This window comes from Mustela putorius, unplaced genomic scaffold, assembly GCF_011764305.1.
Source record: "Mustela putorius furo isolate JIRA1106 unplaced genomic scaffold, ASM1176430v1.1 tig00537295_pilon_pilon_pilon, whole genome shotgun sequence".
Taxonomy (NCBI): Eukaryota; Metazoa; Chordata; class Mammalia; order Carnivora; family Mustelidae; genus Mustela; species Mustela putorius.
The window spans coordinates 1163960-1188480 of record NW_025422433.1 but is presented as its reverse complement, the minus strand read 5'-3'; the positions used below and the strand labels follow the sequence as shown (position 1 = coordinate 1188480).

At 48.3% G+C, this 24521-nt stretch overlaps 1 protein-coding gene across 13 annotated transcripts in view; it reads right to left on the bottom strand.

Annotated features, from left to right (window-relative positions):
- The window catches only part of LOC101673592 (zinc finger and SCAN domain-containing protein 12), a 35269-nt gene extending 12590 nt beyond the window's left edge, over positions 1-22679 (bottom strand). For 5 of the 13 annotated variants that reach the window (XR_001177429.2, XR_006604896.1, XM_013049687.2 and 2 more), the window contains exon 1: positions 3030-4111. Coding sequence is in view for 9 of the 13 variants with exons in the window: in XM_013049687.2 (XP_012905141.2) it covers positions 3030-3437 (408 nt within the window). In the remaining 4 variants the exon portion in view is untranslated. Of the gene's footprint in view, positions 1-3029; positions 4112-5361; positions 5366-6879; positions 7919-9206; positions 11612-16280; positions 17355-17698; positions 17844-18062; positions 18567-21857; positions 22057-22091 lie in introns of those variants that run through there. The other 8 variants (XR_006604895.1, XM_013049689.2, XR_006604897.1 and 5 more) reach the window with 7 other exon arrangements.
- Positions 22680-24521: the final 1842 nt, after the last annotated feature.

Genomic DNA, 24521 nt, shown 5'->3' with positions numbered 1-24521 from the left:
CACCTTAACTTTCCCCCGGACACCAGCCTGCCGTAACCCTCCCCACGGCGCCTCCTCTGGGAAACCTTCCCTGCTCCTGTTCTTCACAGCTAAACGCTGCTGGTTGTGTCACCTTCACTGTTTATGCCTGGAGAAAGGCAGAAGGAAACGAAGGAGTGACAGAGGGTGCAGGACAGAGGAGAAATCTCTTCCCCGTAGGCTCCGGAAGCTGTTCCCTACAGCCAGCCTTCCCCAGGCCCCACTCTACCTCCTTCCAGGACAGGACCTTATTTTCTCCTTGCCCAAGGTCATGGTCACATGAGAGGCCACCCACCATTCATTTCATCACTCCCTGTACCCCCCACTTCTTCCCTTCTACTTAAAGGAAGAAGCCTGTTCTCTTCAAGGTGCGTAGGTCTCCACTCTTGCCTTCAATCCCATCCCTTACTGCACCCGACCCCTGCTCTGGCCACCAACTCATTTATTTAGCAGTGTAAGCCATCCTGTAGTTTCTGTGCCTGCAGCGAAATCACTCCCCTTGTATTCGAAAATACCACGTCTCCCCAGCAGGGTGTGAAATGCTGGGATCTGGGACCACTCTTGTTCCTAAGTCTGTGTCTTAGTTCAGGAACTCTGGGAGCGGGGGCTGGTTACCTCGACTACATGGCACCATGTACACAAAGCACACTGCAGGGGGCATTGCCACAGTAGGCCCTCGAACTGCTCCCCAGTCCTCTACAGTGGCTACACTCTGTAAATAAGAAATCACCCCACACTGCCTCTATTTTGACAGTTTCATTGTGCAACCTCTGCCCCCAGAATAAGAGCCAAAATCAGAAGGATGCTGAGATGGACAGAAAAAGATGTTTCAACTTCAAATGTGGAGGGAGAAAAAAGCCAGTACAGTGGTCTGTGTCTTCCATCTGTGGATCTCTGGCAAGGCTCAGAAATCGAGTTTAAATTCTGTTAGCTGCCCCCAGCATGCTTTGAGGGAAGGGGTTGGCTTGCAAAACAAACTCAACATGTTTCATTTTGTTCTGTTTTTTTAATCAGGGGAAAGCACAAACTCAAGACGTTTAAAACCGCATTACTTCTGCCTGCACTCGAGAATCCCTTCTTTCTTTTGGTTCTCTTCCTGTCTCCTCGGCCACTCCTCCATTTCCACTGCCCTGATGACCCCCTTCCATCTCAAAGCCTGAAATATCATCCATAACCTGACCAGTCCCAGTTCTGCATCTCTAGCGCGGGTCCCTGCTCAGTGGCTTGCTCAACTTCTCCAGGTGGATTCTACTAGGAATCTCAAAATCGACACACATCCAAAAACCTAGTAACCCTTGATCCCTGTCTGACCCAAAACCTTCCTCTCTCCCAGCCTTTACCATCTTTGTGAATGATGAATCTATGAGTCATAATGTTCAGAACAAAAACCCTAGCTGAACCCTGAACTTTCATATCCCACGTCCTACAGAAAAACAAATCATGTCAAGTGCCACCTCCGGAACAGGCAGGATCCAACCGCATCTCACCACTTCCACAGCTACTGCCCTAGTCCAAGCCACCAGCACCTGTTTCCTGGACAGGTGCTGAGCCTGTCTCCCTGCTTCTGCATTTGACTTCTTGGCCTCCCGTACCCCCCCACCAAGCACCATGTACAACTCTTCCAACAGAGTGGCTGGAGTGATTATATTTACAATTTAGGTCAGGTTAAACCTCTCTTCTGTTCAACTCTCCGGTGACTCAGCACCACGTTTATTGTCTGCCTCCTTATTAGACTAGACTCCAGCTGGGAGACAACAGCAGCTTCTGCGCTTTGTTCATGGCTATGTTTCCAGTGCCCAGAATGGTGCCTGGTACAAAAACCCACATTAGTAAATGTCTCCTCAACAAATGAGCTTTCCCCAATCCACCTTCCCCTAACCCCTTGAACTCTGTTAGGAGCACCTGGATCCCGCCAGTCTCTCAAGCCGGAAGTCCCCAGTGCTCAGCCTGGAAGAGATCGCTCCCTGCAGTCTTGCCTTCATCCTTCCTTTTTCATCCACTCATCGTCATCATTTCCAATGGATACTTACCTAAGACATGCTTCATCCTTTGAAGTCTCACGGTCACAACTCTCTTTGAAACTCGTGTCTTTCTGCCACAGGTTCCTCCCCTCCAGTGTTTCATGCCCCCAGTGCTGGGTACCCTTCTTGTTTCTCCACTTTATAGCCTTCCTACCAAGACTTCCCAGCCTTGCCTCTACTGACCAGCTGGGTCAGATCATTCCCTGTTGTCTGATGCTGTCCTATACGGGTAATGTCCCTGGCCCATCAGCCACTAGATGTTGGTAGCACCTTGCCCCATCTGACAACCAAAAATGTCCCAAGACATTGCCCGATGCCTCTAGGGCACAAAACTGCCACTGGTTGAGAACCAGTATCAGTATTGAAACAAAACAGAACAGAACAAGATCCTACATACTTTGGTTACATCCTCGGGTTAGAGAAGCTCATTTAGACTCAAAGAGAAAGCGTTAGAAGCTTGTGTCCTACAGAATAAAATCTAAACTCCAGGGGTGGTATTCAAGGTCCTGGACTCTGTTTTCAATCCCTATTCACAACTCACCTGTCCAACCCACCCTGAGCTTTCTACTACTCCCAGTAACTCCCCCCCTGCCCGGCCCCTCCCTCCTAACCTTCCACTCCGCTCATACCTCCCACTCCTCCAAGGTGGTGACTTTGATTTCTCCTTCGTTTAATCCTTTAATGGAGAAAGGGCAGTGGACACACTGTTGTGCAAGAGCGCGAGGTCCCTTTGAAGACACTGCTGCCCACTCCCTTACCATGACCTAACATTTGCTCTTAGATTTTTTGAGCTGCATTTCATCAACCAGAACTCTGTAGGCCTAGTACAGAAGTACATGATCCGTCCCCAGAGAAGCTATAAGTAAGTTAGGACTACATTAATCAAGTTTCCATGAGGCTAAGGCCTGATACACCCATGTGTCAAGAACACACGGGCCTAGAAATCCATAATTCATTTTTTCTCAATCACAAAACATCTCTTTTTCTCACCTGTTCTCCTGGCTCGTCCAGCTCCCTCTCCAGGTCCTCCAGCGCGGCCACCGCCTGCTCCCCGCTCTCCGGCTGCTGCTCCCGCACCCAGGCCTGCAGCTCCTCGGGCAGGATGGTCAGGAACTGCTCCAGCACCAGCAGCTCCACGATCTGCTCCTTGCTGTGCGTCTCGGGCCGCAGCCAGCGTCGGCAGAGCTCCCGCAGCCGGCTCAGCGCCTCGCGCGGCCCAGAGGTCTCCTGGTAGCAGAACTGCCGGAAGGACTGTCGGAAGACCTCCCTGCTGTGGGTGTTGTTCTTCCGCAGGATCTGATGCTGTCTAGGGGTGTCCTTCTCCTCCTCCTCAGTCTTTACTTCCAAAAGGTCATCCTGGTCCTCGTGGGCCTGGAGAGCCCAAGCAGATGCCATCATAGCTGGGCAAGAGCTTTACCAGCGCTGCAAGCAAGATTCCCCGTTAAGATCTCCCTGGGTGGGCCTGAGGGAGAGGCCGCCCCTTCCAACACAGGCTACACCGCAGGCAAAACCTGCAAATGCTAAGACTTTACTTCCGCGCAGTGCAAGCCAGCTCCAGGCCAACTCACGCTACTCCGGGAAATGCTCCGATTTCAAGACTGAAGAACAGACCAAGCTACAGAGACGGAGTGAACCGTACGACGCGGCCTGAGGAGTCCACGAACCAACAGCGCGGCCCGGCAGGAACCCCGCATGGAGTCCTAGAACGAAGGGCAACGGGAGTCCACCAACGCCTGCAGCAAACGGACCGTCTCGCGGCGTCGGACACCTGGCTCGGGCGCCTCCGGCAGTGGCCGCACGTCCGGGGGACACGCACGTCCGGGGGACACGCACGTCCGGGGGACACGCTGCCGTCACGGCGTCCCGACGGGCCCCGGGGTCGCGCGCAGTCTCCGCCCCTGCCCCCGCGGCTCTCCAGGGGCACAGCGCCGCACGCTCGCTCCCCCGCTGCCCGCGGGCACTGCATAAGGGTCCCTCCGGAGGCACGAAAGGCCGCGGCCCGCAGACCGCCCACAGCCTGCGCCGCCGACAGCGCCCCACAAAGGCCGGAAGCGAGCGGGCTGGGCGCGCGCGCACTTCCGCCGCCGCCGCAGGGAGGGGCGAGCGCGGCCGGCAGTTCCCGCGCGGCTGCGCTAGGTGGCGGGAGTGAGGCGGGTCCGCGGGCGCGCACTTCCGCCGCCGCCGCCGGGAGGGGGCGGGCACTGCGGCGGAAGTTAGACGGCGAGCTGGCGGGGGCGGCAGGTCTCACCCCAGCTCCTGCCTGCCCGCGCCGCTGTGGGCGGGGCCTGGCAACACCTGCCGTAGGTGCCGCTCTGTCCTGTACGTCTCTTTACAAGTGATTAGCGTCAACGTGCCGGTGTTTTGTTGGGGGTTTTGCATCCCCGCTCGGGGACACACTGGCCGGTAGCTTTCCTTTCCGAAACGTCTTCGGGTAATGCTGCCCCAGGACGCGCGGCTCCCTGCGGAAGGCTGCCGGAGGACCAGCCAGCGCCAGAGAAACGGGCCAAGGGCAAGCAGTCCGCCTCGGTCACATGCAAGGCAGCCACAGAAAAGAGCCTCCGAGCTCCGAGCACGCGAGACACGGGGGAGGCCCCGGAACGGCATGCCCCGTCTGCACGGGGGACTCGGGGATGCCGGGTACGGAACGGACGGCGACGTAAACACGATCTCTGGAAAGCTCCTTTCTCATTCTTTTTGTCCAAGCGCATGGAGAACACCTGGCCATTTTATACGCCAGGTAACTCCAACATTTTGAAAAAAAGATTGTTTCTCGTGATATTTTTTTTTCTTGTGATATTTTGATAAACCTTCTAAGTACTTCTAAAATCAAGAGGAAAAAAAAAAAAGACTTTGAAATCCAGGACTCAAGAAAGACATGGTGAAACTGTAATGTCAGATCACTGTTACTTTGTGTATAAAAAATAAACCTATATATACACTTCATTAGCTTATAATAATGTTGGGTGTACTTAGGGAGGTTGAAAAGGAAGCAAGAAAGGAGAAAAAAAATTGAACGATTATTTAGGAAAAGAAAATCCAAAAAGTACTTTATGTATACCCCAAGCTTTAAATCTGGGTGGACAAGGGTGTTTTGGAAAATTAAAGAGGACTACAAATTCTTTAGCACTTTTCCCATTACGAGGTGCGGGTCTATGTCATTTCCCCTGGAGTCTGAGTGGATTTGATGACTCCTCTGATAAAATAAAGCAAAAGTGATGATGTTTGAGTTTTCCAGCCTGAGCCTTTAAAGCAGCAGCTTTCATTTTTTGTTTTTTGGAACAACTGCTCTTTGAGCCCTGAGCCATCACAGAAACAGGCTGACTGCCCTGCTGGAAGATCACCTAAGGAGGCCCTGAGCCCACCCCTCTAGCCAAGGCACTGGGCATGGCAGGGCAGCTGTCTTGGGATTTTCTAGGCAAATCCAGAAGATGCCATATGAAATGGAAGAACCTTTTAGCTGAGTCCTCCCCAGATTCCTGGCAGAAAACATCATGGGATGGTTATTCTAAGCCTTCATTTTGGGGTAACTTTTTATGCATCAATATGTTACTATAACAATTTGGTCACGCTAGTCCCTGAAGATACTAAATTTCCTTAGATTAAATGGTACAGAAGACAAGGAATTTTAAATTTGTAATTGATTTCTTGACTTCTAACCAGAAAATGGTGTTGAGGACATGCTACATTTTTTTTTAAGTTGAGTTTATAAGGGAACTATGAGAGGCAGAGATACCCCAGTGACAGAAGAAAATTCTGAAAATGTCTCTTCAAGCCAAGTGGGGGTCGACTTTGACCTCCCCAAAAGGACAAGAAACTGGTGGGTTAGCAGTGAAATTCTGCGGTGGCCACCTTGCCAGGGCATGAGTGTCTCAGCCAGGACTGCCTCTCAGCCCCCCACCAAAGGTGGAGAGGAGACAAAGGTGTTTATAGACCCAATGCAGAGGCAGTGAGAGGTGTAAGGAAAGTAGGGATGGGGGTTTGGCTCTGGGAACTCAAATACTTTGACAAATAGTTCTACAAAATGTTACTTAAAAGATAAAATGCCTAATACTCCTGAGTTCTGCAGGTTCACAACCAGGTGTTTGTTGGGGTTTTTTTTTTTTTTAAACAAACCAATTTGTATCTGACTAACTACTGAATACATTGGATCCTTGAACAACAAAGGGCTTGAATTTTGCAAATCACTTATACATGGACATTTTCCCATACACTACAGTACCATAAATGTATTTTCTCTTCTAAGATTTTATTTACCTGAGAGACAAGAGATGGAGCGAGCGAGTGGCAGGGAGCAGAGAGGGACAAGCAGACTCCACACTGAGCACGGCCCTTCCCAGGGCTGGATCCTAGGACCCTGAGATCATGACCTGGGCTGAAATCAAGAGTCGGACTTTTAACTGACTGATCCACAGGGGCCCTCTGTAAATGTATTTTCTTTACATTTTCTTGGGGCCCCTTGCTGGCTCATTGAGTATGTGACTCTTGATCTCAGGGTAGTTAAGTTTGAGCCAAACATTGGGGGTCAGAGATTACTTTTTAAAATATCCTAAAAATATATTTTCTTTGTATACAGTATATGATGCATGTAACATGTGGAATATGTGTTAATCAACTGTTATCAGTAAGTCTCTGGTCAACAGTAGGCTGTCAGTGGTTAAGTCAAATTATACTCGGATTTTTGACTGTGAAGGGGGTCAGTGCCCCAACACCCATGTTGTTCAAGGGTCAATGGTACGATACTCAAAAGTATGAAAAGATCATTGTGTTTACAGTGGTTGCGCAATGCCTGGGGCACCTGGGTGGCTCAGTTAGGTTAAAAGGTAGAACAAAAGATCAAGGGAAAGGTAGACAAAAATTTTAGTGATGAGGTTCATTTGGACAAACACAAGAAGACATTTCCTGTCTTTTTCCCCGGTGGAATCTCCTCACCTTTCTCCTGAACAGAGGGCAGCTCCCAAGTTTCAGAATTGAACTGACCCATTCTGGCTGGAGCTGGACCCCTGTGAGTCCTGGGCCCCTGGAGCAGCAGAGGTGCTGCTGCCAGATAAGCTATCTGCTCCTGGGGCCCTTCCTGTCCCTATAGCAAGACTAGGACCCACGGACAATGAAATAAATTTGACCAGCGTGATGTATGCTGAAAGGTCTAGAACTTTGATCCCAGTATTAATGGGGAACATAGAACAGTTGGGCAGAAAGCAGAGTTTCCCTTGACCTGCAAGGGCAGGAAATAAAAAAGGACAGGGAAGGGGATACAACTCTGGCCAGTGCATCTGGCCATTTCCCTCACTACACTTGAGAGGAGATCTCAACTCTCTTATCTCTCTCTAGAGAGAACACCTGCCTTCTGAGGATAGATCATTTCTTCCTCATCTCACCTTTCCTCAGGAATATTCAGCTTCCTGGACAAGCCCTCCAAGTCCAGAAACAGCTTCCTCCCTGTACTCTCGGCTGCTCCCGCATCCGGGCCTAGAGCTCCTCGGGCAGGATGGTCAGGAACTGCTCGGGCACCAGCAGCTCCACGATCTGCTCCTTGCTGTGGGTCTCGGGCTGCAGCCACTGACGACAGAGAGCCTACAGTTGGACTTCTGAGGCCCAAGGGAATCCTCCCAGCAGAACTGCCTTAAGTTTTTTCTGAAGAACTCCTGTCAGAAGCACCATTTTTGTGCAGGCTAGATTCTGTAACTAGTTGACATTCCTTCTGTTCTGCAGCCCAAAAGGGCTGGACTGAATCCATTCCTGGGCACAATGGCAGGGAGAGCTTTAAGGCTCATGATAACACGTAACACATCACTGTTAACAGAGATCAATTCCAAACTAAGAACATATTTAGTCAGAGTGAATCGCTGTGGTCAGGTCAATGATTTGAAGGTAAAGATGCTCTGTAAAAGATAAAACAAACACAAAATGTCATTAGGATAATATAAAATTAAGGAAAAGACAATTCAGTTACTTTAGGATTAAAAAACAATACTAGTAGCTTTTAGATCTAGAAACTTTAGTGACATATTCAGATAATGTGAAATATTCCGATAATGAAGAAAAACAATGCAAACAGCTTTGCCTGCTTAAATTGCATGTCACAGATCAAGTCAGTTATATTTACAAATCAACTTCTCTGTGCCAAGAATTGTGCTAGATACTTTCAAAGGTGTTTTTAATTTCAGAAAAGAACAGTCTGTGGGTCAGTGTGCCCCACCTTTGAGTCAGGGATCCCAAGTCATTAACCAAGGTCCGCTTTGTATGCAAATCCAGTGAGTACTTTTCAGTCCTTTGCTTACCAGATGCCCCTGCAGCATCTAACACCGCTAGCCACTCCCAGTCTTATCAGAGCTATAATCTTCTGGCTCTTTCCCCTGAGTTGGTTTTTGTAAAGTGCTTAGACCAATGCCTGATGCTCAGGTAGTATTATATGAGGCCTTGTCAAATAGCTCATTCTTAAGTCTACTTTATGGCTCTTCTTCAGTTTCCCAAGAAATGTTTAGATACTCTAAGCTGAGACCCAGCCTTCTTATTCCACATTCATTCTGTGCAACCTTGTCCATTCAGTAGCATCTGAGAACTGAGATGTTGTCACCCAAGAACTCCTAAATCTGATTCTCTTATCCAAATTTTAGCTTGGAACTGCAGACCATTACATAGTCCAATGGTGTATTGGATCCTTTCACTTGTATGTCTTAAAAGCATCTCAACACTACTAAAAATTAACTAATTTCCCCCTCACAATCAATGCCTCCTCCAAAATTTCCTGGTTTTTCTTTTGTTTTTTGTTGTTGTTTTTTAAACCCATTTCTTTTTAAATGGCACATTTATGGGGCACCTGGCTCAGTCAGTTAAGCATCCAAATTCTGATCTCAGCTCAGATATTGATTTCAGGGTTGTTGAGTTCAAGCCCTGCACTGGGCCCATGGAGCCTACTTAAAAACAAAAAACAAAAACCGCATATTCATTTATTTAATCATGTAATCCAAAACCTATTCCTGACTATATTTTATTTTTTGAAAAGATTTTTTAAAAATATTTTATTTATTTGACAGAGAGATCACAAGTAGGCAGAGAGGCAGGCAGAGAGAGAGAGGAGGAAGCAGGCTCCCCACTGAGCAGAGAGCCCAATTCGGGGCTTGATCCCAGAACCCCGAGATCATGACCTGAGCCGAAGGCAGAGGCTTAACCCACTGAGCAACCCAGGCGCCCCTGGAAAAATTTTCTTTATTTGAGAGAGAGCAGGGGAGGAGCAGAGGGAGAGTGACAAGCGGACTGCACAGTGAGCGCTGAGCTCTTTTCGAGGCTGGACCCCACAACCCCGAGATCACGACTTCAGCGGAAATCAAGCATCAGATGCTCCAAGGCTGAATCCACTGAGCCAACCAGGGGACTTGCCTTGACTATGTATTTTTTTTCAAAGTTTGTAGTACTTACTGTATGTCGTGCCCTGTACTCAGCACTTTTTAATCTTTAGTCTTCAAGCCTAGTTCAGTCTGCCTTTCGCACAAAATTCCATGACACCTCCTCACTTCCACAGCCACCACGTTCCTTGCGCCAGCTCCTAATACCGGTTCTCTCTGCGACAACCGCGGCGCTCCTGTCCGGCATCCACTCTTGCCCCCTTCCCGTGCATCCACCATTTTTGCAGACGTGTAGGCGGATCCCATTACCTCCCTCTCAATGACGGATCCCGTGGCTCTGAGGAGCAGCCCTTCCCGCGCCCCGCGCCGGCTCTTGTGCGACGCGCGCACACTCGTTTTCTGCACGAGCGGTCACGTTGGAAACGGACGCGCACCGCCTTTCATGCCCCGGTTCTCGGCACATCCCCGGAATGACCGACCTGCCCACGTCGCCCCGTCGCGGTCCACGGTCCCTCCCTCCTCGCCAGCCCCCACCGCCAAAGGCCACGCAAGGGGCAGCCGACTTCCCGGGGCGCGCGGCGCAGCGCCCCCGCCCGCCGGCTTCCTCCCACGCTGAGCCCGAGGCCCCGGCGCACACGGGCCCCGGCGTGTGCTGGACCGACGCGCTGACCTCCGTCTTCCTCGCACGGAAACGACCGGGCGCGCGTGCGGCCACGTTACCGCACTTCAGAGGGAAACTCCTCCAGGCCGCGGCGGGCCTCCCCGCGGCTACGCCGCACCCGCCGACCCCCGCTCGGCGCTGTGCCCGGACTCCGGGGACCCACGCGAGGAAGCGGCACCGAGCGCGGCGGGGAAGCCTCGCTGCGGAGCGAGCACGAGGCACCCGCCAACGCCCGCGCCCGCGGCTCCAAAGTGCGTCACGACGTCCGGGCGCGCCTCCACGGACAGCCCGCCGCCTCTCTAGGAAGCCTGGAAGACCCATCATCTCGGTGGTCGGTCGGCTCCCACCTCCCGCAGGCGGCCGCGAGCGCCGCAGCCCGTGAGCGGCTTAGGCAGGCGGGTCCTCCCGGTGCCCCCGGCCACTCGGTCTGGGCCCCTAGCTCTCTATCCCACCGAGGACACCTGTCCGCTGCCACACAATGCCGCGCAGCCCTCCGCTTCCTAGGACCCAGGTCGTCCCGGGTCCGAGCCCGCAGGGTCCCTGCAGACCGCCCTCGCGCAGACCCTGCTGTGCGCGGGGCCCCCGGGTCAGAGGCAATGACCAGCAGCACCCTGAGCGAAGCGGCCCGTGGGCGTGCTCTCCACGGCTTCAAGTCCCGTCCTTCTGTGGAAGGGAACCCCTCGCACTCCTGCGCGGGACCAGCAGAAAGCTCCGGGAACGCGGCGACGTGGCCCCGGCTCCACAGCCAGTGAAGTAGCCCCATCAGGAAGAGCTCCCGGGCACGGGATCTGGTCCTCATCCATCCGACTTGCTTAAGATGGCTCACGCTCTGCCTCATTCCCCTACGTTTCTCCTCTAGTGCCCTATACTCCCACTTTTCCTCCAGTTTTCCAAGTGAGCATCCCACACTAGTCCATCAGTCCGATACACCGAGCCGCTCCTTAAGCTTCGGATAGGTCATTCATTTTGTCCGGTAAACCACGATCTCAACAGGTTCACATTCGGTAACTATCTTAACTGCTTCGTGGTTTGGGGGGATCCTTTTAGGAGGAGTGTGGTTTTTGTAGACAACCCACCCTTGCTGAGCTAATCCAATAGACAGGTTAACAGGAATTATTTCAAACCAGGCAGGTGGTGGCTCCACTAAATCTCCCACAGCCTCCGTCATAGATGTCCTCCCTGTTTTCATGAGAACATTGTATTCTTTCTTATTCCATCTGGTCTTCTCTCTCCTCGGCTGTAAAAGTCCTAAGTGGAAGACCACCCATCCTGCGATGCCTCTAGTCTGGGTGTAATTATTAATGCCAGTCTCTTTTATTCTCAAGTGTCCCAGATTGGGCAATAAATTATATATAGTTACCTTTTATCTGAGAACCAGGGACAAGCTGGCTAAAATGCAGATTCCCAGGTTCTGCCCTCAGAAACATTCAGCCAGTCTGGGTAGTGCCCAGGAAGCTGTGAAGTTCAAACAGCACAGATGATTCTGACAAGGTATATATTCAGAAACAGTGGCTTCATCATAGAGCGGAGACGTTCGCGTGGAAAACTGGGTGCGGGTCCACAGAGACCTAAAAACAAAAATCAGTAATGTATACACTGTGCTCTTCTCCTTCTTTTGATGTAAAGCACTGAAATGGGTTTGGAATGAAGAGCAGTGGGTCTGTTTCCACTGCTAGGACATATGGACCAAATGAGAGACAGAGGGATCTCTAGTAATAGCGATTATAAAGATAAAGCACATTTCTTGGTAACTGTCTCTGCATCTTTTTATTTTTCCTTCTCTTTGGTCACCATTTCTGGGTCTAAACCAGTCTTAACATGTAATTTTGCCCGAGTCCTTTTTATTTTCTCCCGCTTTGTTCGTCCCTTTTCTCTTTCCCTCTCATTTTGTTGCTGTTGTTTACAGATGCCTAAAATGTGTCCCAGCCCCCAAGTCTAAGTGTCTATGAAACTACATATAATTCACAATGATCTTTGTTCATTGTTTTTTAAAATTTTAATACAACTGAAAAATAGATCACTACAAGTGTTTAACCACTTTGGGCTTTGCTTTTCTCATGTACATATGAAATGGGTAAACTCAAAGTTTCTTCCTAAAGCTAACACTCTTACTCTGTGTTAAAAAGCCCCTATAGCACAACAAAATACTCTCAATGATCCCTTACCAAACAAAGACCAAATCCAAAGGAAAATTGTCCAAGGACCTCTCAATCTGGCCCCCACTCCTGCACTTCCTTGTAAGAGTTCCACGACCTGTCAAGCTGGAAAACTCATGGCTCTTGAGCATATCTTAGTTGGGACTTCCTCATCCTGTTCCCTCTGCTAAAACACTTTCCTCTATCCTCCAACTCCTTCTACAAGTAATCTTCTCTTCTCTCAACTTCTAACCCAACATTTAACCAATGACACACATGTATACTGGTATAGATTTTATATTGTAAAATTGCTCCTGAGAAAGTACTTAGTATTTTATATTTTGACTTCAGAATCACTTTTGTAAAAGATCTTATTTATCTGAGAAAGTGAGCAAGCATGAGTAGGGGTAGGGGTAGTTGGAGAGGGAGAGCAGGAAGCTGAGCAGGAAGCCCAACACGGGGCTCACCGCAGGATCCTAGGATCATGGCCTGAGCTGAAGGCAGATGTTTAACTGACTGAGCCACCCAGGCACCCGGACTTTAGATATACCTTTATTTTAAAATATCCCCAGAGAGTGTTTTCCCTCTCTGACTCTCCCGACTGTCATGCTCTCTCTCTCTCTCTCATTCTCTTTCAAATAAATAAATATTTTTAAAAATGTTTTAAATAAATAAATAAAATATCCTCAGAGATAATTTTTAGCTTATAGGAAAAATATAAAACAATCTTCCACTATATTTTTATGAATCATATTTCAATTATAATTATTGATATCATATTATCAATTATATTTATTATATTATTTTTACATATTAAGTTAATTTATTATATTTATTATAATATAATAAAATTATTTTTTTTAAAGAAAAAGTATTGTCAGATATAGAAAATAGGAGTCACTTCCAAATACAAAATGTGGACAGAGACTTGGTTCTCCTTGAGTCCTGACCTTCAAATAAAAATTACAGTGAAAGACAGTCTTCAGGGTTCTTACATACAGATCTAGACAGGTTTTGGTTCCAAAATTCTCAGCCATTTCTTGACAGGTAGCGTCCAATCTCCTAACTGTGCTCAGGGGGTGTTGGACTATCCCTCAATAACCAATAAGGCCTTTTAACTGGATTTGAATCAGTATTTCTTACACCTTGCCCGGCCATAAATGGACTACTCTTTCAGACCAGACTTTCAAAGGCACAGGGAGGGATGGTTACTGGTTTCCAGAGCACCTGAAAGGAGCTCAATGCCAGAGACTTTATGGGTTGGTTAAGAGGAGGCAGGGTAGAAACAGCAAAGAGAGAAGTGAGCGTAATGTAGGAATGTGAAAGAGAAACAACTGAGGAAGAAACAGCCCACAGGCCACAGGCCAGTGCAACAGCACTGCTCAACTCAAGAGAGCTGCTCGTCCCACATGAGAGAATTAGCTGAAGCGAAGCAGAACCGTTAGTATCACAGAACAAGTAGTCAGTCTGGTGAACTGGAGGTCGTTTAATCACGTGAACCATCACTGCACTCTAAGTGGCATATGTCTCTACAGCATATATAACATCTTCTGTTCCTTGGCATTTCATCAGTTGCTGAGAAAATTTAGAATTTCTGAGAAGCTGTGAACAAAACAAAACAAAAAAAGACAAGCACAAAACAAACATCCAATCTTCAGCTGCAGGTATGAAACCAGTCCATTAGAAATACATCCTTTAAAATCCTGATCTGTTTGCATTTTAAATCTTCCAAGCGCCAACATAACAGAATTATACAAGCATGCTGCTTCGGCACATGCAGAGGCGTCTGAGACACTTATGGGCTCAGGTTATAACAGCATATGTATTATATTACTATGTGGAATACATATTTACTGGAGAAGTTGATTCTATTTCAAACTCAAGTCTACTATATTTTCCTTAACTTCACTTGAAAATCCATATGTATTTCTTTTGGAAATAATTAAACCTCAAGACAATACACTCTTGAGAAAATTTAAGAGTTTTGATAAGACCTACAATTAGCCACAAATGGTAATGGAAACGGTTTGAAATGTTATGACTAAGGATGTATAATAGAGCCAAATACACAAGACTGTAAACCACCCCCAGCACTCTGCATTTCTCTGGAAAGAATGAGGCGCAAGTCTAGTTGCCCAAACCCTGTTTCCGAGCTCATGCGGAAGTTATTATTTTAAACAGAATTTGGCTTGAACCACACTTGGAAGAAGAACGAAACAATTTATGACCTTTTCAAGTACTGACTGTGCACCTACAGGAGAGTGTTAAAGACTGTGGAGCACCACCAAATTAAATACCGTCCACCTGTAAACAGAACGAGGAAGCTCTGTTACTCTAAAGACCCCACTGTTTCAGGAACACAGCCAAGTGCAGAAGAGTGTAAGCACTATGCCATCTTTCTGTGTAACACAGGAAATGAGGCGACATGTATTCACGTTTTTTGTATTTACATAAAGAAACACTGAAGATACATGAAATAGAAAAATGGCTACCTCTAAGGGAAAAGATAGACTCCCTTTTTAATGTTGTTCTGATACTTGAATCAAATGAAGAGTGAGTTCTTTTTCTTGAGAAGTCTCTCTAAGAAAATTAAAATTTAAAGGTTAAAAATAACCGGGTTGCCTGGCTGGCTCTGTTGGTGGAGCATGCAACTCTTGATCTTGGGGTTGTGAGTTCGAGCCCCACGTTGGGTGGAGAGACTGCTTAAAAATAAAATGAGATGCCCCAAATGAGGGATAAGTGGTGAGTCTTTCCTGCAACTCCACTGTAAATTGAACAGAGGAGCTATGCATTTATTTATTTTTATTTTTTTACATATATATATTTTTTAAGATTTTATTTATTTATTTATTTATTTATTTTTATTTTTTTTTAAAGATTTTATTTATTTATTTGACAGAGAGAAATCACAAGTAGATGGAGAGGCAGGCAGAGAGAGAGAAAGAGAGAGGGAAGCAGGCTCCCTGCTGAGCAGAGAGCCCGATGCGGGACTCGATCCCAGGACCCTGAGATCATGACCTGAACCGAAGGCAGCGGCTTAACCCACTGAGCCACCCAGGCGCCCCTAAGATTTTATTTATTTATTTGACAGAGATCACAAGTAGGCAGAGCAGCAGGCAGATAAGGAAGGGGAAGCAGGCTCCCTGCTAAGCAGAGAGCCTGATATTGGGCTTGATCCCAGAACCCTGGGATCATGACCTGAGCCGAAGGCAGAGGCTTTAACCCACTAAGCCACCCAGGTGCTCCGAGCTGCACATAGACGGGAGGCCCTGTTGAGCTAAAAAGCAAAACCTCAGAGCCTTCTAAATCTTCTAAGTTCCATATGCTAATAATTTCTATTTGGAGATAAACTGCTTGCAGTGGCTTAGCAGAAAGAGAACTTAGAAGACAGGGTTCTAGCTCCAGCTCCATTAACTAGCTGTCTGTGGGATCTTACAGCTACTTCCCAAAGCCTCCGTTTCTGCATCAATTACAGAAGGAGATGGAGAAGTGATCCTTAACGTCCCTTACGGGATTTCTACTATTGTGTACTCTGATCCAGATTGTCAACACCAGACATTTTCCATTTCTGTGTGTGCTGGGCTTAGTATAAAGCAAATACTCAATTACTGTTAAGGGAAAGAAACTTTTTTTATGCATGACCTTGGTGGTAATCAACAGGTAATGCTGAGAAGCAAGGCACTTACAAAAGCAACATGAAGACTGTTCATACTTTTCTACTTTTGTGTTTGAAAATTTCCATAATGAAGGGTTAAAGAAAGAAAGCAAAAACTGAAAATGCTTTTAAGCATTTTCACAGGAGAAGTGCAGAGAGGCCCATATTTTCATAACAAAGATTGGAAGTGAGATATCCGATTTTTAGCTATGTTTCTTGGCCTGGACAAATTTAAAATCTTGAGCAGTATCTACCGCATCTAGCCACTGAGCTACAGTAGCTTGCTTCAATTCCTCAGATCCAAACTGGAGGCTGAGTTACTGGAACCCTGCAGAGTTCTCCAGTAGGGAAAAGCCTTTGTGTATTTATGGGAGAATTCATCTGCCCCCTGTTGTAGGTCAAAAAGCAAATTATCATATCTTACAAAAACAGAAAAGAGTCAAATTGTTTACATTACAGGTTTTACTGCAATTATTTTTAAATTAATTTTTAAATACTCAGTGAGCTCAGCTTTAACATAATTTTGTGTTTAGGCAGTGTATGATTTTTAAAAACTTTTTTAAAAGTTTCTTAAAACTGGGGTGAAGAAGTTTCCCTGAAAGACACGTAGAAAACTTTTTGCACAGGTGGTGTGAGGCTGGAGACCACGCGGATAAAGTCAACACAAGATTCAGTATCGCACAGAGGGGATGCCAAACCCCCAGAGAACTTGACAGATGAACTTCAGATATTATGCTTCTCTCAGCATAAAAACATGGACAATTTCACTGGCTCTCCTTGGAGCTTCCTCCTCAAGAGGATTAGACTAGTTTTTCCCATTACCTTGCTCGGGGACAAAGTAAGAACCTACCCTGCGACCGTGCTAGTGGTCCGAAGGCAGGATGCGCGGCGCCACCTGCTCCAAGGGGCCGGCCAGCCCGGGCGCGGGGTGGACCTTTCGATGCTGAATGAGGTTGCAGTGGTAAATGAAATTCTTGCCGCACTCCTCACACTCGTAAGGCCTCTCCCCGGTGTGAATTCTCTGATGCTTAATAAGGACAGAGCGTCGGCTAAAGCTCTTGCTGCACTGGCCGCACTGGAAGGGCTTCTCTCCCGTGTGGATCCGGAGGTGATGGAAGAGCCCAGCGTTCTGGCTGAAGGCTTTCCCGCAGATGCCGCACTGGTAGCGCTTCTCCCCGGTGTGGAGCCTCTGGTGCTGGAACAGGCCCGAGCGCTGGCCGAAGGCGCGCCCACACTCCTCGCACTCGTACGGCTTCTCCCCCGTGTGCGTCCTCTGGTGCTCGATAAGGATGGAATTCTGGGTGAAGCTCTTCCCACATTCACCACAGACATAGGGTCTCTCCACGGAAGAGCTTGGCCGCTGCCTCTCCAGCCTGCCGTCCCGCTCACAGGGGTCTCTGCACTCAGGCATCTCAACAGCATCACCATTCCGTTTCTCTGCGGCTTCCAAAAGAGGCCTCGTCTCTGTAGAAAGCTCCCTCGCTGGGCCTACCTCCACGTTCCAAGTCCCGGCCTCCCCACCTGAAACAGCAAGGGGAGCATGAGGGTGTCAGATGTCCAAAGGGGGAGGGGGAAACCAGCCGGGAGAGGGGGTGGGAGGGGACGAACAGGCGCGGCTTCTCTTCACTTCTCCTTTGCCCTTGGGGAGAAGACGGGCTGAACTGTAACTGCACGGTCAGCTGTCCGCCTGTCCCAGGGGGCCACAGTCTTCCTGAGGGCAGGGGCGCATCTACCTTGTTTGGCATGGTCTCCCCAGGAACAACCGCAGCACCTGGTGCCCAGCAGACGCGGAACAGATGTGCTGAACCTGGAGGGGGGCACTCAGGGAGTGAAGGAGGCCTCCTGAGAAAAATCCCGATCCTCACCGATCTGAACCGGGCGCAGCTCGCGGGCACGGCACTGATGCAGCTCTTCCGAGGACTGGAGCCGGCCCCCTGGCAACTCCTGGGCTGCTCCCCGAGCTGCTTTCTCCTTTGCAAACTCTCCCTGTTCACAAGCATAGCTTGGGACCTGGCGGAAATTAAGGATGGTTAGGAACCAAATGTGAGAGGCACCTTGTAAGGGGGCCTCCCCAGGACCGCCGTATAGGAAAAGGCGGCCCAAGAAACTGGCAACGAGGAAGAGGCAGAGAGATGGAGAGCCCACAACGGACCACATCAGGCACAAAAAGTCCTCCTCCCCTACCTCTTGCTGCACGAAAACCCCATGCTTGCTCCTGCAGGTACAAACCTCTGTGCTCCCATCTTCCACCAGCTCTCCTGGCTCGTCCAGCTCCCTCTCCAGGTCCTCCAGCGCAGTCACTGCCTGCTCCCCGCTCTCGGGTCGGTGCTCCCGCACCCAGGCCTGCAGCTCCTCGGGCAGGATGGTCAGGAACTGCTCCAGCACCAGCAGCTCCACGATCTGCTCCTTGCTGTGCGTCTCGGGCCGCAGCCACTGATGGCAGAGCTCCCGGAGTCTTCGAAGAGCCTCGCGGGGCCCAGGGGTCTCCTGGTAGCAGAACTGCCGGAAGCGTCTCCGAAAGATCTCTCTGGTGTGAGGGTTCTCTCTCAGCAGGCCAGATTCCTGCCCACAGCCACAATCCCCCTCTTTCTCTTCTACCTTTACTGCCTGAAGTCCTTCCTGCATCTCTAAAGTCTCAAGGACCAAGGCTGTGGCCATCTTAGGCTTAACTCTTCAGAAAGAGTCTATTCTCGATGATTCCTCTTTGATCTTTTCTTCTGGAAATCCCAAAATCTAAAAAATAATTGCAGAGAAAAAAATACTAAAATGTTAAAAATCTTCTCTGCTGGCAGACACAGAAGTATCTGCAACAAAGGCAGTCACTGTCACATTTATATTGAGACTCAGAACACGCATATTCATGTACATATGAATGTATGTTTGTGCATGAGATACACACCTATACAAGTAACTAAAATAATAATTTCACAAAACACTATGTATCCTTAATTATGTGACACACATTATTATTTTTAAAATCTTGCCTTTTTTTTTAAACCCCAAAACAAAAAGCCCTGGTCATAGCCTACCATAAGGACTTCATGATTCACATACGAATCATGACCTATAGCTTTAAAAAGTTTCTAAATTTAAGAAAAAGAATTATAATTCACTGTAAATGTAACCCAACACTATTCTTGGGTATTGGCATGCACTGTAAAATAAAAACAAGGAACAGTGTATTTAAGTTCTGAACACAGCTCACACTACAACTACGAGAAAAGTTAAATCCATATTGCCACTATTAGTTCTGCTTCTCAAGGAGGGAAGAACCACTGGGGTGGGGAAGCATCCTTGTGGATGCAAACATAACCCCCTCCACAAATCTCTACCACTTCTGGCTTCACTGACCTCTCTAGTCACCACTCCAGGAGTCGAGAGGGTTCCCCCCTCCAAAGACAAGGATCCCTGAGCTCTTACTCCCCCCTCCCCCACTTTTCTTGGTGCTGACTCGCTGTCACTTTGAGATCCACATTATTTTCTTTCAAAACTTCTCACAGGCCACTCATTCATCTGGCAGTATTCATTCCGATACTGCTCTCGGCACTAGACAAGGGGCCCCAACAGAACAAAGTCCCTACCTTGATGGAACGCACATTCTAAGCACAGTACCGATAGCAGCTGACACTTCTCTTGCTTTCAAGGTACCAGGTTTTGTACTAGATGTTTCACATGCGTCAACTCACGGACTCCTCGAAACAACTGTTAAGGGTTTGTTACTACCCACATAAGGACAGATGAGAAAACGGAGGCCCAAAGAGCTGGAGTCACTTGCCCAAGGTCTCACACACAGGAAACAGTGAAGCTGCCTTTCCAAAAATCTACTTCAGAATTCACAGGCTCAACCACCACCCCACTGTCTCTCCTGTATGTGGACAGGAAGAAGGGAAAAGGATGAACGAAGGAGCCGGCAGGCACAGACAATAGTGAAATAGATGTTAAACAGCATAACAGAGTATATATTATAGTGTGTATGTGTGTGTGTGTTTAGTATAATTATTATACCATAATTAATTATGGTATAATTATATATTATAATTTTGTATAATTATACTATAATTAGTATATATGTTTATACTAAATATTATATATAATATATGTACATATTATAGTATGTCATAATTATATGATATTATACTCATATGATTATATTATATATTACATAATAATATATAATTATAATGCAATATAATATATATTATATTATTATATATATTATATATAATATACAAAATATATAATATATTATATATAATCATGTAAGTATATCATATAATTATGATATTATACTATAATATATAATATATACAAATATATTAGTATTATTTATATATTATATAATACTGTACTATAATATATAATATATTAATTATAATATATTAAAAAATATATTTTAAGGATTTTATTTATTTATTTGAGGGAGAGTAAGAGAGAGCATGAGAGAGGAGAAGCAGACTTCCCAGAGCTGGGAGCCCAATGTGGGACTCAATCCCGGGAATCCAGGAACATGACCTGAGCAGAAGGCAGTGGCTTAACCAACTGAGCCACCCAGGCGCCCTTCCACTCTGGTTTTAAGTCAAAGATTTTCTATTCACAGAAAATTAATCCGAAGCTTTGTGCTCTGCTCATAGAAAATCATTCTGCTATACGGTGTTTCCAATCTTTACTCAGTTTCACTACAATCAATCCCCTCTATTCTCTGTATGGCCTAGGCTCCCTTTTGCTTTCCTCTCCTGCTCTTGCTTCTGTCTGGTGGCCTAAAATCCCATGGCCTCACACCCGCACATCGCAGCTCCTCTTTGAACCCAGTGCCTCTAAAATGCTTCCCAAGTGTTTAACAACTCTGCCCTCCCGGTCACAAACAGTTCTTAAGGTCTTTTAGGTTCACCACCCCACTGTAAGGTCTTCCTCGACTTACACTGGGTTATGGCCTCATGAACCCATCACAAGTTGAAAACAACACACACTGAAAGTGCACTGAATGTACCTCACCCTCCAAACAGCATACATTAGCCTCACCTACCTTAAATCTGCTCAGAGCACTGACGCTATGCTCCAGTAGGGCAAACGTGTCTTCATCATAACGTACCCCCACATTCTCCTCTGGTGTCACCGTCTAAGCCCCCACAACTTACCGGACACATCCCCACATTCCCAAGCCTGGCTCAAGGCTAGTCACCTCTCCAGCTTCAACTGTGGGGCCCCACTCTATTTTTTCTGTTTTCCTCTATTTCACATGCAAAAACCGCCCGTGCCACTTGGGCTTTTCTTCTCACTATTCATCAGGCTCTCCTCATCCATGTTCCACGCCCGTGGTCTTGCCTTGGGCACTTACGCAAACCCCAACCAGTCTCTGCACCTTGATTCGACTCTCCCGTCCTCTGAGGTCTTCCTCATCCATTCCATCACCCTCTTCCTCCTTCCGGCTCTTAGGTCACCAGCCCCATCTTTTACCTCAGTCACAATCTATCCTGTGGTTACTTCTCATATTAAAAAAAAATCCATGGGGCGCCTGGGTGGCTCAGTGGGTTAAGCCGCTGCCTTCGGCTCAGGTCATGATCTCAGGGTCCTGGGATCGAGCCCCGCATCGGGCTCTCTGCTCAGCAGGGAACCTGCTTCCTCCTCTCTCTCTCTCTGTCTGCCTCTCTGCCTACTTGTGATCTCTCTGTCAAATAAATAAATAAAATCTTTAAAAAAAAAAAATCCAAATCGTACAGGGTAAAGAACCCCTTCATCAGAAGCGGACACTGGTAAAGAGTGGAATGGGCCTGCAGACTTTCTGTCCATCTTTAACCGCGGGCACGCGCGTGCGCATCACACACGTGCGCACGACGCAGCTCGCAGCCTCCCTACTGTCGGCAGCACGTGGAGGGGAGCACGAGGCAGCAGATCCAGCCGCGAACGCTGCCCTCCGAGCGTGTGACCTTGGGCGAGGTACCTGGTTTTTCTGGCCCTGCATCTGGTTAAGGAAACGAGGACAGCTACGCGGCAAGGTGGTCAAGGGCAGGAAATGAGACAACCTACATAAACTGGTTTTGCACGACGCCTGGCGCTTAGCGAGCTTGCCAGTTGACCACCTTCTCGAGGGAGGATGTGCGATTTGGGGTTTAGGCGGCCGCGTGAGACGCTGCTACCTCCCCTCGGCGCCAGGAGGGTCGAGTCTCCTGCGGCCCGAAGCACAGGGCGGGGAAGCGGGCGGGTGAGCGCGCCGCACCGGTGCGCACCGCTCAGGTCTGTTCTCCCATCCTAAGCGCTGACCTGAAGCCCAGCACGACCGAGGTCCGCAAGCGGAGGCGGCTCCGGCGCGGGAACCGTCCTGCGGTGGGGCTGCAAGGCTGGCGCGGAGCCCGGCAGCCCCGAGGCGCGTCCGAGGGCGGCAGCTCCCCTGCGACGGCGCTGACCTCCTCCCCACGTTACACAGGGGAAGGCGCGGAGCTCCCGGTCCCGACAGGGGCTGGTCCTCGGAATGCCTTCCGCGACGCCTGCCCGAACAACGACGGCTCCTCAAGCACTGCTACAGAGGGAGAGTCGAGAGCAGGCCCGAGCCGCGCCGCCGGCGGAGCGGACCACCGGAGGCCGCGGCGCACCGCGGCGCGACTCCTGCTCTCCTCAGTCGGCCCCCGGCAGCGGCCGCAAGCGGACGCCGGCGGGGCGACGGGCGGGTCCGGGCCGCCTCCCCCACCCAGGCCGGGCGCCGCGCACACACCGGCCGCTTGGACGGCGCGGCCGGACTCCGCAGCTCACCCGGCATCCGGGGGAGGAGGAGGCCAGCGGGCCGGACCGCACCCCTGCGAGTCCTCGACAACCGCCGCGGAGGACCGCCGCGCGACAAAGGCCGGAAGTGCGTCACGCGGACCGCCTCCCGGGAACAGCGCTTCCGGAAGCATTCCTTCTAGCGCGCCCGGAGGTCTCACGCCTCTGTGGTCGCCTCGCGAATCTCCTCCGCAGTGGAGTGAGGCGCGGCGAGGCGTGGTGTCTCCCCGGCGGGCAAGTGCAGTCACGGCCGGCTTAGAGTTTTGCACGTATAAACTCATTCATTCTAAATAGCAACGCTGTAGGTTCGGCGCAATTATCCCCATGGGACAAATGAGGAAACTGACGTGCATTCCCTCCGCCTTTCTTAGTGTCATTCCTGCAAAGAAACAGTTTTTGTGCATTTATTCAAGATATTTCAGGCTCCTTTTACGCTTTTCCTGCTCTAGACCTAGAACCCACCGTTGTTCCATGAAGCTCGGGTTCCTTTCAGCGGAGACGGTGTACAGAAACCAACGGATCCTCTCACTGGCACCAGGATACAGCTTTGTTCTAGGCCCTATCCACAATTTTATTTTCTTCGGAATTGTATACATTGTCTCCAATTCAAATACAATTTCAGTTTGTTTTGCCTTTTCCTTTCTGTTTTTCCCGAAAACCTGGTTCCTAACAGGTCCATATATATTCACCCAATTTGCTCTGTCTTGCAATGTAAACAAAATAGTTTCAAATTCACAGTGCCCGTGTCACTAGCAACAGTATACCTGCTGTGTGGAGTTCAGAATTTCTTTGTTTGCTTTGCTTGTTTATTGGTTCTTGAAATATATCCCATTAGGGGAGTTCAGTCAGAGTACTGTATACATGCATTAATTTGAATTCTTTTCTCTTTATACTTATGTTATAAGCTTGATACACAGGATCATTTGTTTCTGTTTGTTTTTCTATTTCAGGGTTTGTTTACCTTTCATCCCTTTTCATTTCCTTTATGAACATGCAAAACACTTAGTTTAAAATCTAAATGATATAAAAGGATATATCCAGAGTTCTGTTTCCATCCCTAACTCCTTTACTCTATATATAGTTGACCCTGGAACACCATGGGTTTGAACTGTGCAGGTTCACTTACACACAGATTTTTTCATTAACTATAGTACAGTTCTATTTTCCTTATGACATCCTTTTTTAAAAGATTTTGTTTAATTGATTAATTAATTTATTTCTTTAAAATATTTTATTTATTTATTTGACAGACAGAGATCACAACTAGGCAGAGAGACAGAACGGGGAGGGGAAGTAGACTCCCCATTGAGCAGAGAACCTGAGGTGAGGCTCAATCCCAGGACCCTGGGATCATGACCTGAGCGGAAGGCAGAAGCTTAACCCACTGAGCCACCCAGGCCCCCTCCTTATAATTTCCTTAACATTTATTTTCTCTAGCTTACTGTACTATAAGAATACAGTATATACATGTAACATACAAAGTGTCTATAAATCTACTAATTATGTTATTGGTAAGACTTCCAGTTAAGAGTAACCTGTTAGGGGTGCCTGGGTGGCTCAGTGGGTTAAAGCCTCTGCCTTTGGCTCAGGTCATGATCCCAGGGTTCTGGGGCCAAGCCCTGCATTGGGCTCTCTGCTCAGTGGGGAGCCTGCTTCCCCCGCCATCTCTCTCTGCCTGCCTCTCTGCCTACTTGTGACCTCTGCCTGTCAAATAAATAAATAAAATCTTAAAAAAAAAAAAAAGAAATTTCATGTTTAAAGAGTAACCTGTTAGTAGTTCAGTTTGGAGGCGTCAATAGTTATACATGGATTTTTGACTGCGTGGGGGTCAGTACTCCAACCCCTGCATTGTTCAAGGGTCAACTGTATATCCACGCCCCATTTTCATTAGTTTTAATTTATCCTGTCTTTCCTTCCTCTTTTCCGTCTTTCCTT